The 11,682-nt window shown below is 39.7% G+C and overlaps 1 protein-coding gene across 3 annotated transcripts in view; it reads right to left on the bottom strand.

Annotated features, from left to right (window-relative positions):
- il1rapl1a (interleukin 1 receptor accessory protein-like 1a) overlaps nucleotides 1-11,682 on the bottom strand; it is a 96,908-nt gene that overhangs the window by 9,129 nt on the left and 76,097 nt on the right. For 2 of the 3 annotated variants that reach the window (XM_051905821.1, XM_051905820.1), the window contains exons 7-11: nucleotides 9,076-9,208; nucleotides 7,964-8,109; nucleotides 1,173-1,319; nucleotides 803-973; nucleotides 100-144 (exon numbers count right to left, since the gene is read on the bottom strand). In XM_051905821.1, the coding sequence (XP_051761781.1) occupies nucleotides 100-144; nucleotides 803-973; nucleotides 1,173-1,319; nucleotides 7,964-8,109; nucleotides 9,076-9,208 (642 nt within the window). The remainder of the gene's footprint in view (nucleotides 1-99; nucleotides 145-802; nucleotides 974-1,172; nucleotides 1,320-7,963; nucleotides 8,110-9,075; nucleotides 9,209-11,682) is intronic. The other variant, XM_051905822.1, reaches the window with a different exon arrangement.

Below are 11,682 nucleotides of genomic sequence, written 5' to 3'. Positions count from 1 at the left end.
CATTTAAAGACAAACACACATTTAAGACAGAACAACCACACTCATTCATGAACAACAATCTGTGCGTACGCGTGTTTTTGCATTCAAACAAAGCTGTACCTCTAAGAAGATGTGTGTCATCCTGGTAATGTTGACTGCTCATACCTGGACATAAACATTCAGCTTTCAGACACAGCACACATACAGGGCAAAAACACCTGACATATGATGAAAACAAACACAGGTCACATAAATGGAGCAAATGTCTAGCAAAAAAAAAAAAAAGAAGATTTTTATTATTATTGTACTTGCCCACATTTGGAATATTAATAATTGTTTAAATTATTGTTTGTTTCTTCAGAAAGCTTTAAGACTAAAAGTTATTTTTTGACTAAACTATTTTCTAGTCAACATAAGGCTTTCTGATCACATTAATACTGATGAGGGAGTTTAATCAGATTTAATCACAAATTATTAAATTACTTTGCAGTATTAGGAAGCAAGGTAAATCCAGTGCTGCTAGCATGTTTATGAGATGAAAATGTCACACTTCATTACGAATGATCAAAGAGTTTTCATTAGTTCTGTACAATTAGTGCTGTTTGTCAAATCTGTGTCTATACAACTTTTTTTTGTGATTGTTGTGGGTTTCTGAATACGTTCCTAAAACTGTACAAGAAACTAATTTCTCTGATTATTTCTGAAATTTCTGTGAGCTTCTGGCTTGTGCTAATGAAAATGTTTTAAACATTTAAGACAACATTTACAAACACACTAACAAAGACATACATGCATTCACACAAAACACACATTCTGCACATACTGCTGCTAGGAATGAGATCTCGGTCAGGGATGAAGAGTTTGTATCCATAATGTTTCTCCAGGACATCAGGGAGAATCTCCAGAGCAAAGCGCTCCTCCTCCTGTAATTCCTGACCCCACTGATCCAGCTCCACCTTACTATAGGACAGGTATGCATCATACTCTTTATTTTCTGGGGAGAAAAGAAAGAAAGAAAGAAAGAAAGAAAGAAATTGGAGACTTTAACCAAATATTTTGGAAGTGTTACAATGCTTCTGATGAAAAAAAGAGTCCTAATTGTAATTACATACAGTAACAATCTGAAACAAAAATATGTGTTTGCTGCAGTGTTGTGTTCAGTAGCTCCTGTAGGGGGAGTGTGTGTGCTTTACCTCCATCTGTATCCTCCCCACCAAAGTGATGCCTATAGCAGAGCAGCAGCTCAATCCTGTAGCACTTATACACAGACAATAACAATGCCAACAGCAGAAGAATCGCACCCAGACCACCGGCCAACTCAACGGTGTACATCAGCTCCACTGAGAGACACAAAATGGAAAGAGAGACAAAATAAAGTTCTCTAAGCTGACAGTCCTTCATGGAATACATTAACATTAGCATAGAATGCATTCAAACTCAAAATACTGTGCTGGTAACATGACTGCTGGGATAAGCTGGTAATTCCACATACAAATTAAAGAATACTATGGTACTGCCACCATATTAGAGTCCAATAAACATGGTATACATTATATAGTCCTCTCATATAATGGAAAATACCAGCATATTTTTAGTTTTTAAATGCTGTAGCTGTATAGAGTGCAACAGTGCCCATACACTTTTTCAGCAGCCTTGGTTCCAGAAATATTTTTCACATTTATTTTTTCACATAGATATGTCTTTGTTTAAGAGCAATAAGCCGTAAACCAAACCAAGCAGCTATGAGCTATGAGCGGAATCAAAACAATTACAATCTTTGATCTGAAGCAAAAAGTAGGCTTTGATGAGGTAAAGAACTACAAATCCATGAAGCACTGTGAATGAAAATCGAATTAAAAAACGAAATATAACACTAAGATTTGGCCAGAGACTTGATATTAAAATGTTGATTATATATAGAAACAATATATTTTACATTTACTTATACATGCATATTACGCATACAAATATTTCAGTAGTTTGAGAGCATAGAGAAACTGACTCTGCATCATTCACAGCGCTTCATGAGTCTTTATGCCACAATTTGTTTGTCAAGATTCTCTGCAGAATCATGGGTAAGCTCTTTTTCCACTAGGAATTCTGCTGTTGATTTAAAATGTAAAAAAAGTTGAATGCTGGCTGGTGGCTTTAACAAATCCATTGATTAACAACCCCATAGCTCAAGGTTTATAAGTTATGTTAAAAATCAATTCCCCTATGGTGAAAATGAATGGAATTTTTTACTTACAGAACCCAAATGTTGCACTCTATCACAGAAACATTCCATGTCTAGAATACTATTTCATCTGTTTTGTAACCATGGCAATTTCAGTTGGAAGATTCAGTTCTTGTCAGATTTTAATTTAAGACTTAAGTAATTTTGAGCAATATGGTCCCTGATCCCTAGCATAGGATTCTAGTGTTGTATCAGGCTTCATGGCTAGTTAAACCGGCAAGACTTCCTTTGTCAGTTCACTGGCAAATCTACCAGCCAGATCAGCACCAAACCAGCCTGGACCAGCATGGAAATTCATGCTGCGCTAAGGACATACACAAGGGGTGAGAAATGCGAAATGACTTCAGAATGATTAAGCGCTAATGATGTTCATATTGTTCAAAGCTCCTCTGTGCTACAGCTAATGGAGGAAAACACGCAAGATATACTCGGATGCTTCAGAGAAGCTGAAAGATTGTGAAAGCATGTGTGTTTGAATGCTCAGCAATGAGCTGAAGGAGAGAGGGGGTGCATATGAGAGATTTAGTTTGTGTGTGTGGCTTTGAGATTATCTGCAGAAATATGTGTGTACGGCTAAGACGAGTTGAAAGAGAGAGAGTGTGTGTGTTTATTCATTTGTGTGTGTGTGAGAATAGTTGAATGAGTTTTGAGTTGGGCTGAGAGGGAGAGAATATGTGTGAACTGCTGAAGCCGTCTCCTCCTCTGAACTGCCATTAAAAGAGAAGATAGGAAGCCTTCAAAGCAGCCCTCTCTAAAAGAGAGTGAATTTTAGATGCTGATGCATTTCCCAAAAGGAGAGAAAGAAAGAGACAGACAGAGAAGAGGAGGGAGACACAGGAACATGCTGTGCTGTTTATGTAAAGAAATCCCACAGCACATTAAAGGGATAGTTTACTCCAAAATGAAAATCCTGTCATAATTTACTCAACCTCATGTTGTTCCAAACCTGTATGACTTTCTTGCTTCTATGAGACAGAAAAGACGCAGCTTTGAAGAACGTCCAAGCTGCTTTTTTTTCTCCGTACAACAAAAATATATACACAAAAGTATAAAGTCACTAGTGTCAAAATATTGATTTTATTTGATAGAAAAAAAAATATATATATATATATATATTAATTTTCAATATTTTTATTATTGTTCATTCATTCATTCTTTCATTATTTTTCTAGGTACATATTCTTAGTTTATTACCGGACATTCAAATATAGAGATGAGATGTAGACACATGAAACTCCTCCTCCCAGTGGATACATTAGTAAATAACTAGTGTGGTGAAAACATGCCTAAGCTTTAAAAGTAAACACTTTGACCACTATATTTCCCCCATATTAAGGGGAACAATGTGTAACAATATGCAAGGTGCTCTCTGGCACAGAAATAGGGTCCTTCTGCACAGCCGTGCAGACTTTCAAGAGAGTCTGGTTACTTAATCACCCACTAAAAAAAGCCACATCAGTGCGCTAGCGCTACATGCCACACCCACTGCAGATAAACATTGAATTAAATATCCTCCTCACCAGTTCCGCTGACCGAGCCAATGAAAGCTATAAGCTGTGTCTTATTTTGAAGGCTGTGTTCTCTGGAGATCGCATTTGAAGGCTGTATACGTCATCAAGGATGTCTTAAAAATTGACTGTTATTCCTCGTGAGGTGTAAAATACTGTAATTTCTTTCTTACTTTTAAATGGAACGGTCACTTTTCTTAAATGAGACCGCCTCGATGTCGTATGCAGCCTTCAAATGTGACCTCCGGAGGACGCAGCCTCCGAAATGAGAAGCAGCTATAGTGATACGAGCAGTAAAGTTGATGTTGGTTTTACCATACCGGGTCAAATACCGGGTGACGTTGTTTGCGATCAGCCAATGAAGACCATATTATGCAAAATTGATACAAACCTACATAGATACCTCCAGAGGATGCAGCCTCCAAAATGAGATGCAGCAATAGCCTCCTCAGGGGATTCGCAGACTTTGGTAACTTTACCAATCATCACGTATCACGTCAGGGCCCTTTATGCCCACTGGCATGTAGGGCAGTAACAAAGGTTCGCCACTCCTGTCTGCTTTAGGCCAGCTTCTGAATGGTACCCCAGGTGTGGTTCAGGGCCTTCAGTTCTGCTTCCACTGTTCGACACCAGGTGTTCTTGGGTCTTCCTCTCTTTTGTTTACCTTCTGGTGTCCAGAAGAGGGCAATCCAGGTGATGGCATCTTCCCTCTGTCAGCAGATAGATGAGGAACACAGAGGTAAGTGATATAAACAACAGCAGGTTTATTGAATGGAGACGAAACAACAACACAGCAGAGAAAGCAGTCCAGGTAAGTGGGTTGGGATATGGAATGTCTTGGTTCAGCTTATCTGTAAGTGATGCAGTCTTTGTTTCTTTGCCAGGAGATCCAGTAACCAACGAGCATGGAGACGACAGAGAGCAGGGGAATGCGGAGAACGAGGACTGCTGGTGGGAACAACTGGGGAGTAGAACACAGGTAAGATGGTCATGGAGCTTGACATAGGCGTAGACAAAGACGTTGTGCTTATCCATAGACGTAGTGCTTTCCATTGACGAGACCCGACATCAAGTGAAGTGAGTGAGGACCTTATGAATGGTGCAGAAGATGAGTGGCAGCTGGTAGTGATCAGTGATTGGAAATGGAGTGCAGGTGAGGAACCAGAGGGATGCTGGGAAGTGGAGTCCGGGGAAGGTGAGACAGACGGTGACGGTGACACCCTCTTGATGACATGTCCAATCCATCTCCATCACCTTCTCATGATGATGGTGTCCATACTTTCTTGCTTGCACTGGGCGAGTAGTTGTTGGTTAGAGATAGTTTTGGGCCAGAAGATTTGCAGAATTCTCCGGAGGTTCTTAGTGTGGAAGGATGGCAATTTGGTAAGGTCGCTCTCCAACATTCAGAGCCGTAAAGAAGGGTGGAAATGATGCAGCTCTGGTAGTGTCTCAGTTTAGTGTGGGTGCTATATTGTGAGGGCCTCCACACATTGTTTAACATGCTAAAGGTGTTTCTGGCTTTGCTAAACCAGTTCTTGATCTCACTGCCTGCTCCTCCATCATGTCGAACAGTGCTGCCCAGGTAAATAAACTCCTCAGTTGTGGGTAGAACTGTGCCTTCTACTTGGACTGGTGAGGGGTTGTGGGTGTTCAGTGTCATCACCTCTGTTTTCTTCTTGCTGATCTTCAAGCCTACTTGCTGTGCATAGGTGCTAAGACAAGATGTTTTCTCTTGCATGTGCTGGTGGATATGTGAATATGTGACCATATGTCAGCAGTGTCAAGATCTTCCAGTGTTGAGAAGAGAGTCCATCTGATGCCTCTTGGCTGGCCTTTGGCTGTCTGTTGCATCACCCAGTTGATGGTCATGTTGAAGAGCAGTGCTGACATTACGCATCCTTGTCTGACTCCTGTCTTCACTTCGCAATTGTGATTGCTGTTTCCTACTTTGCATGTGAAGTTAGTGTGGAAACTCTCAATAAAGAAGGATGATCTGTTGTGGAATCCCATATGCGCAGAGTACACGCCATAGACTGTCCCTGTGGATTCTGTCAAAAGCCTTCTCAAAGTTCACGAAGTTGATGTAAAGTCGTCTCTGTACTTTTTCAATGATGTTGCGCAGGGTGAATATCTGGTCAGCATATCATCTTCCTTTCCTGAATCCTGCCTGTTCTTTTCCGAGTTGTTTGTCTACTGCATCTGAGATTCGTTAAACAATGATCTTCGCCAGAATTTTACTTGGAATTGACAAAAGGGTGATACCACACCAGTTGTTGCAGTAATTCAGGGCACCCTTTTTAGGAATATTCACAATGATCCCATCTGTCCAGTCGTTTGGTATCTTCTTCTCCTCTCATATGACTTCAAAAAGTGGCTGCAGCATTTTGGCTATAATTTTTGGGTGGTGCAATATTGACATCTAGGTCCGTTTCTGCTTCTTGTATGTCAGCCTCTGCTGTTGGTGGTGGCCTATTCAAGATTTCACTAAAGTGCTCTGCCCATCGAGCTTCCTGTTCTGCTTCTGATGTAAGGAGTTGCCTGCTTGTCTGTGATTGGTACATCAGTAGCTCCACTATACTTACTACAGGCTATATTGGTGATCTTGTACACCTTGCCTTGTTCACCTCTGTTGGCTGCTGCTTTTGCTTGGCTTACAAGATTGTCAATATAGGTTCGCTTATCTGCTCTTGCCATTTTCTTTACTGTTTGATCTGCTTTCTTGTACTGCAGTTTGTATTTCTCTTGCAACCTCTACAACTTGGGATTTTTTTATTTATGGCTCTCCTGTTTTCTATGGCTTTCCAGGTGTCTGCTGTAATCCTCTCTCTTCTCTTCTTTTGTTTTCCCAGGCTTGCTTTACTTGTTTCAAAGTATGCTGCTTTGACTTGCTCCCACTTGGTGTTGACTTCATTTAAGTCTGGCAGCGTGAAGTCCGCAGTGTCCACCAGAGCCTGGAATCTGTTCTTCCTGGAAGCTGTAAAATAAAAGTGTTCTTCACTCTAGGATCACATAGTTTCAGTTTCAGTGCTGCTATGACCAGATGGTGGTCGCTTCCGACGTAACTGATGTAACTTGAGCCAGTTTTCCAGTTTCAAACATGGTTTGCACATTCCAGAATCCTATCCTGCTCTTGTATTTGGCGTTCAGGACTTCCATCCTCCTGTCAGTGGCATCTACTGGCAATCGCTCATGTACCGCTCATGCTCAACGGTAAAACGACGTTTGCTCAAATGTGGATTGCATAATCCTAAAGTTAGCCAATTTGTTATTTTATATTAGGCCTAGCATGGTGTATTCTTATACGTTTTGTTAATAAACGTTCTATGTTTAATAGAAGCCAGTTTGTCGTTGTACTGTTTTGTTGTTGTTTTTCAGTAAGAATAATAACCCACCGGCAAGCAATTGCCACTAATTTGAAAGCGAAAGTAAAATGCACACTGCCGCAGAGGCATTCATAAGCGATTTAAAAAAAAGAGGTGGAGGCCCTGCCCCCCGGTGTCACCGGTATTACCGTTGTTGTCACATGTCAATTAACCAGTGGGAAAATTTTTGTGAGTACAGTTGGATTTGATTTCCATCGGCAGTGGAAGGCAGGTGAAGACGACAACTCCCATCATTCCCTGCTCCTTCACAGTGTTATCAAGCTACGCCTTTGTTATTGTTTTGAATATGCGGTGACCTCTAGTGGCGAAAATTACATACTGTGCCTGTAAGGCTTCCTGTCTCTTGCTCAAGTTATTGTGAATGGACTTGAATAGTTTGCATGAGCGTCCACAGCTAGTCATCAATCAACTTCGCGATTTTCTCAGTAATTTCTCGTAGTGCTCTGGATAACGCTGTGTCAAGTCACTGTCACCCATGTGCTATTTATTGCTTACCGCGTAAGTGAGTGTAGCAGGAGTGTTAGCGAAAGCATTCACCTCTTGTGCCGCCATCTTGCACCTCCCATTCATTCATAAATGAAGTGTTTTGATAAAAGTAAGAAATCTTTCTTGTGCACCAAATCAGCATTATTAGAATGATTTCTGAAGGAGCATTTTTTTTTTTGGACAGCCCCTGATCACTGTCTGTTGAAAAAGATCTGCCTCAACATTCTTCAAAACATCCCTTGAAAATCTCTTAAACATAAGAGTGAGTAAATGACGGAAATTTCATTAGGAGTGAACTGTTCCTTTAAAGGAGAAGCAGCTGGTATGACTCAGTTGGTTGAGTTTGTGTGCGTTACAGTTGAATGTGTTACCTCGTTTCCCAATCTGTACATTGGCTTGTCGTCTCCCATTGCCGTTTTCCGCATAACAGGAATAATTACCCAGATCTACCTCCTCCAGTGAGTCTATGGTCAGAGTAATGGACACTTCCTGTTCACCCAGGTGTTCTCTGACGGTCCTGGTGGAGAGAATGAAACAATGAGCTATTGTTCACTATGGGTTGTGGAATCAAAGTTTTTTAATTAGCCCCTTTTGACAGAGGATTTTGGGGATAAATTTTAGACTGAGCAGCTTGTAGAGATTAGACATTTTGGGAGGAAGGGCTCTGGGTTTGGTCGGCACTCAACAAATGGTGCTCTCATTTAATTATAACAAAACATTCACTCTCTTGTTTGTCCTGGCTGAATCATTTGAAACTGAAATTTCATTTAAAAGATGCTGACATCGCGGCTCCTTAACTGCATGTAAATGCAAATGCATTTGGTGCATGGTGCGCGATACATTTTGCTGTGTTATTAGGATGTATTCAGAGCCGCTCTGATCCAGCTCTCTTTCAGACAGGGGAATTAATAATAGTGTGTCATCACAGCGACCACCCCTGCTAGATATAAATAGGCTCATATACAAGCTTGTGATATCAGTAATTGAAAATGTACTGTCGACATCTCAGTGAACATTTAAAGTAAGCTTTACGGTGCACCATCTATCGTATTGAATAAGCGACTTCACAGTGGAAGCTAGTTTTAAAAGCAACTGTTTCTTGTATTCCATTAAAAAACAGTGAGGTGGAACAGTAATAGTAATACCTTCGAACTTTGATATATACCATGGTACTGAATGATAACCTTATTTTTTTACCATGGTATTTTACACTGAACATCAATGTATTTTTGTTAGTAAATAGCCTGAATATAATGCTCCACAGCTAAACCATCACTAACTATAATTATAAATTTGGTAAAATATTTTATATTGATAAACAAATCAATACCGGTCTTAGTTGTTTTTATACACCTAATGCGCAATATTCTTGCAATTCTCCTGTTTACACATGCTTTTCAGTAAGACATCATTAATTTAGCACATAGGCTACTTTTTTAAAGAATTTTTTTTTGGCTCTCACTTCCAGTGTGTTGCTTCTTACTTGATTTCACTCTCTCGAATGCGACTCTGGTCCATGTCCTCAATGAACTTCTCTCCTTTCATCCAGTAAACAAGTGGACTGATATCCCCACTGTACCCAAAAAAAGCTCGGCATGTCAGGTTCAGCATGCTTCCTGCAGGGGGAAGGGAGGTTTGTGATTAAACATTGATACCAAACTTCCTTCTGTTTTGATTCAATAGTTCCTCTGCCCAGGGTTTGTTGCCTTGCGTAAGAAAATGCAGGACCCATACTGTGTTTGTGAAGCCAGAGACAATTTCCCTGCACTGGCCACTAGGGGGTCTCCATGTAATCAATGGCAGCTGACAAGCTCACAATGGCTTATTGTCGGTTAATGAGACTCACCACCCGTGTGCTTGAAAAGGGTAATCGTAGTCATGGAGTTTTTTTTCTTGACAATACACTATAGTAGCATTTAAAATGCAGTTTATTTTCAGTTCTTTGAATTTAACTTACTTAAGGTTTCTTTAAAACACCCTTAATGGGATAGTTCACCCAACTCTGTCATCATTTACTCACAAATATGATGCTCCAAACCTTCCAAGCCTTTTCTTTCTTTTGCGAAACACAAAAGAAGCCTGTTATGAAGAATGTTAGCAATCAAACAGTTTCGGATCCAATTGACTTCCATTGTATTTTTTTGTCCATACAATTGAAGTCAATGAGAACCAAACTGTTTGGTTTTTCAGAATATCTTCTTTTATGTTCCACAGAAGAAAGAAAGTCTTACAGGTTTGGAACAACATGATGATGAGTAAATGATGATAGAACATATAATATTTAACAGTAGGTTCCTGCTCTGTCTCTTATCCATCCTTGGTCTGAAAAAGGTTGAAGAGCCTTGATTTAAAGTATTTATATGGTGTACAAATGATTGATGCACACTATTTCCCCCAGATAACATATAAAATGTACTTATTCCCCTGTACTTTGAATTGAATTTCTTTAAGTTTACTTTTAAACACTTTCAAACATCACGATCAGTGAGATCTATATTTCTAAAACAAGAGACTTCAGCAGGGGTCTGCTAACCCTAAGGGACTGGGCAATTATTGTTTGATGTCAAGCTAATTTTTGTGGGGGAAAAAAAAATTCAGCATTGCATTAAAAATTAAAATGCAAAACTGAGAACTACAGTCCCCAAAAGCAGTGAGTTTATTTTACTTTATGAACATGTTTATCTTCAGTGGTTTGAAGTGCTGTTTCTTTCTTTAAGTTGCGGTCGAGGTGGTTTTTCCGCCTGAAGGTTGTGATGTTTGTCAGTTGTTTGACATTAATTAGGCATGTCTTTAGACTACCAACGAATAAGGCCCAGCACCAGGGAAAATCTTGCTCCGGGCCCCCAAACAACCCAGAAATAGCGTCTGTCTCTCACCAGGATATGAAGTTCATGTGGAGCATCTGATCAAAGAGATACTGAGACCATGAGTGTGTAAAATAGCACCATACACACATACTGTGAATGGCATCACGTCACAGAAATTTAACTGATACTGGGTTTGATGTATTGTTGACATATAATAATAAACACAAATTACATTCATGGAATGCTAATGCTCAGACATTCACAGTTTGAGACCTTTAAACCAATTACATTTACATTTAATCGTTTAGCAGACGCTTTTATCCAAAGCGACTTTCAAATAAGGGAAAACACAAGCTATTTATCATACAGGAGCCAGCAACATTAGCAGTGCCACAATACTGAATATCAAGAGTAAACAAAAGCTATCAGAAGAGTAGAGAAAAGAGATTTGAATTTGATTAGGATGTCAGTGGAGCAAGACCGAGAGGGGTGAGATGTGGGCCCTCTCCCATCGGTTAATGACCAGATACATTGGTGTGTTCTTAAATTGTGCCAAGCTTAATTGAGCTAGTTTGAAGGCCGGCCAAAACAGCACTGCAGTACGCCAGTCTCGAAATGACAAGATACTGGATTAGGAGCAGCCCTTTGACCTGTATGCGACCTACATACTAGAACACCCTAGCAACCACAAAGAAAAACTAACAACCACTCAGAACACCTTAAAAAACTGCATACCCTAGCAAAATTTAAATACTGTTATTGCACAAACCTGAGTTAGCATTCAGTATATCTGTCCGACTGTGCTATCTTTTCTAACTGATCAGACTTGTTATTTTGACAGACTTGTGGATGCTGAAAAACTGACAGACGTCCACTGAAACTTACTAAATCATCTATGTTTTTGGTCTCTAGTTTTCTGGCTTTGTATCTTTTTCTCAAACCCTTAATGCGGTTATAAATGCTTAATGCTCTGTAACCTTGAAAATTTAAGACTTCTAAAAAGCATTTTTTTTAAAACTTTCAGGCAAAGCTTTGTCAAGTTTGTCTTGACACACTTTCCTTTTCCAGATATTACAGTGCTTTCAAGGCAGTACAGATATTCCTTTGAAATTCCTCAAACACTATATTTTGTTGTTGTTTTTCTTATTCTTCTTTCTCTTTTGTAAATTTTTGCCATAACTTCAGCACAAACTGTTATGTAGACACTAATGTTATCATTTGACAGTTATCATTTTCGAATGTTTTTGACTCTTATCCTCACCATGTCTGCATTTATTTGATCA

Source organism: Ctenopharyngodon idella, chromosome 9 (assembly GCF_019924925.1).
Source record: "Ctenopharyngodon idella isolate HZGC_01 chromosome 9, HZGC01, whole genome shotgun sequence".
Classification (NCBI taxonomy): Eukaryota; Metazoa; Chordata; class Actinopteri; order Cypriniformes; family Xenocyprididae; genus Ctenopharyngodon; species Ctenopharyngodon idella.
The sequence above is the reverse complement of the archived record's forward strand: the minus strand, read 5'-3'. Positions and strand labels throughout refer to the sequence as shown.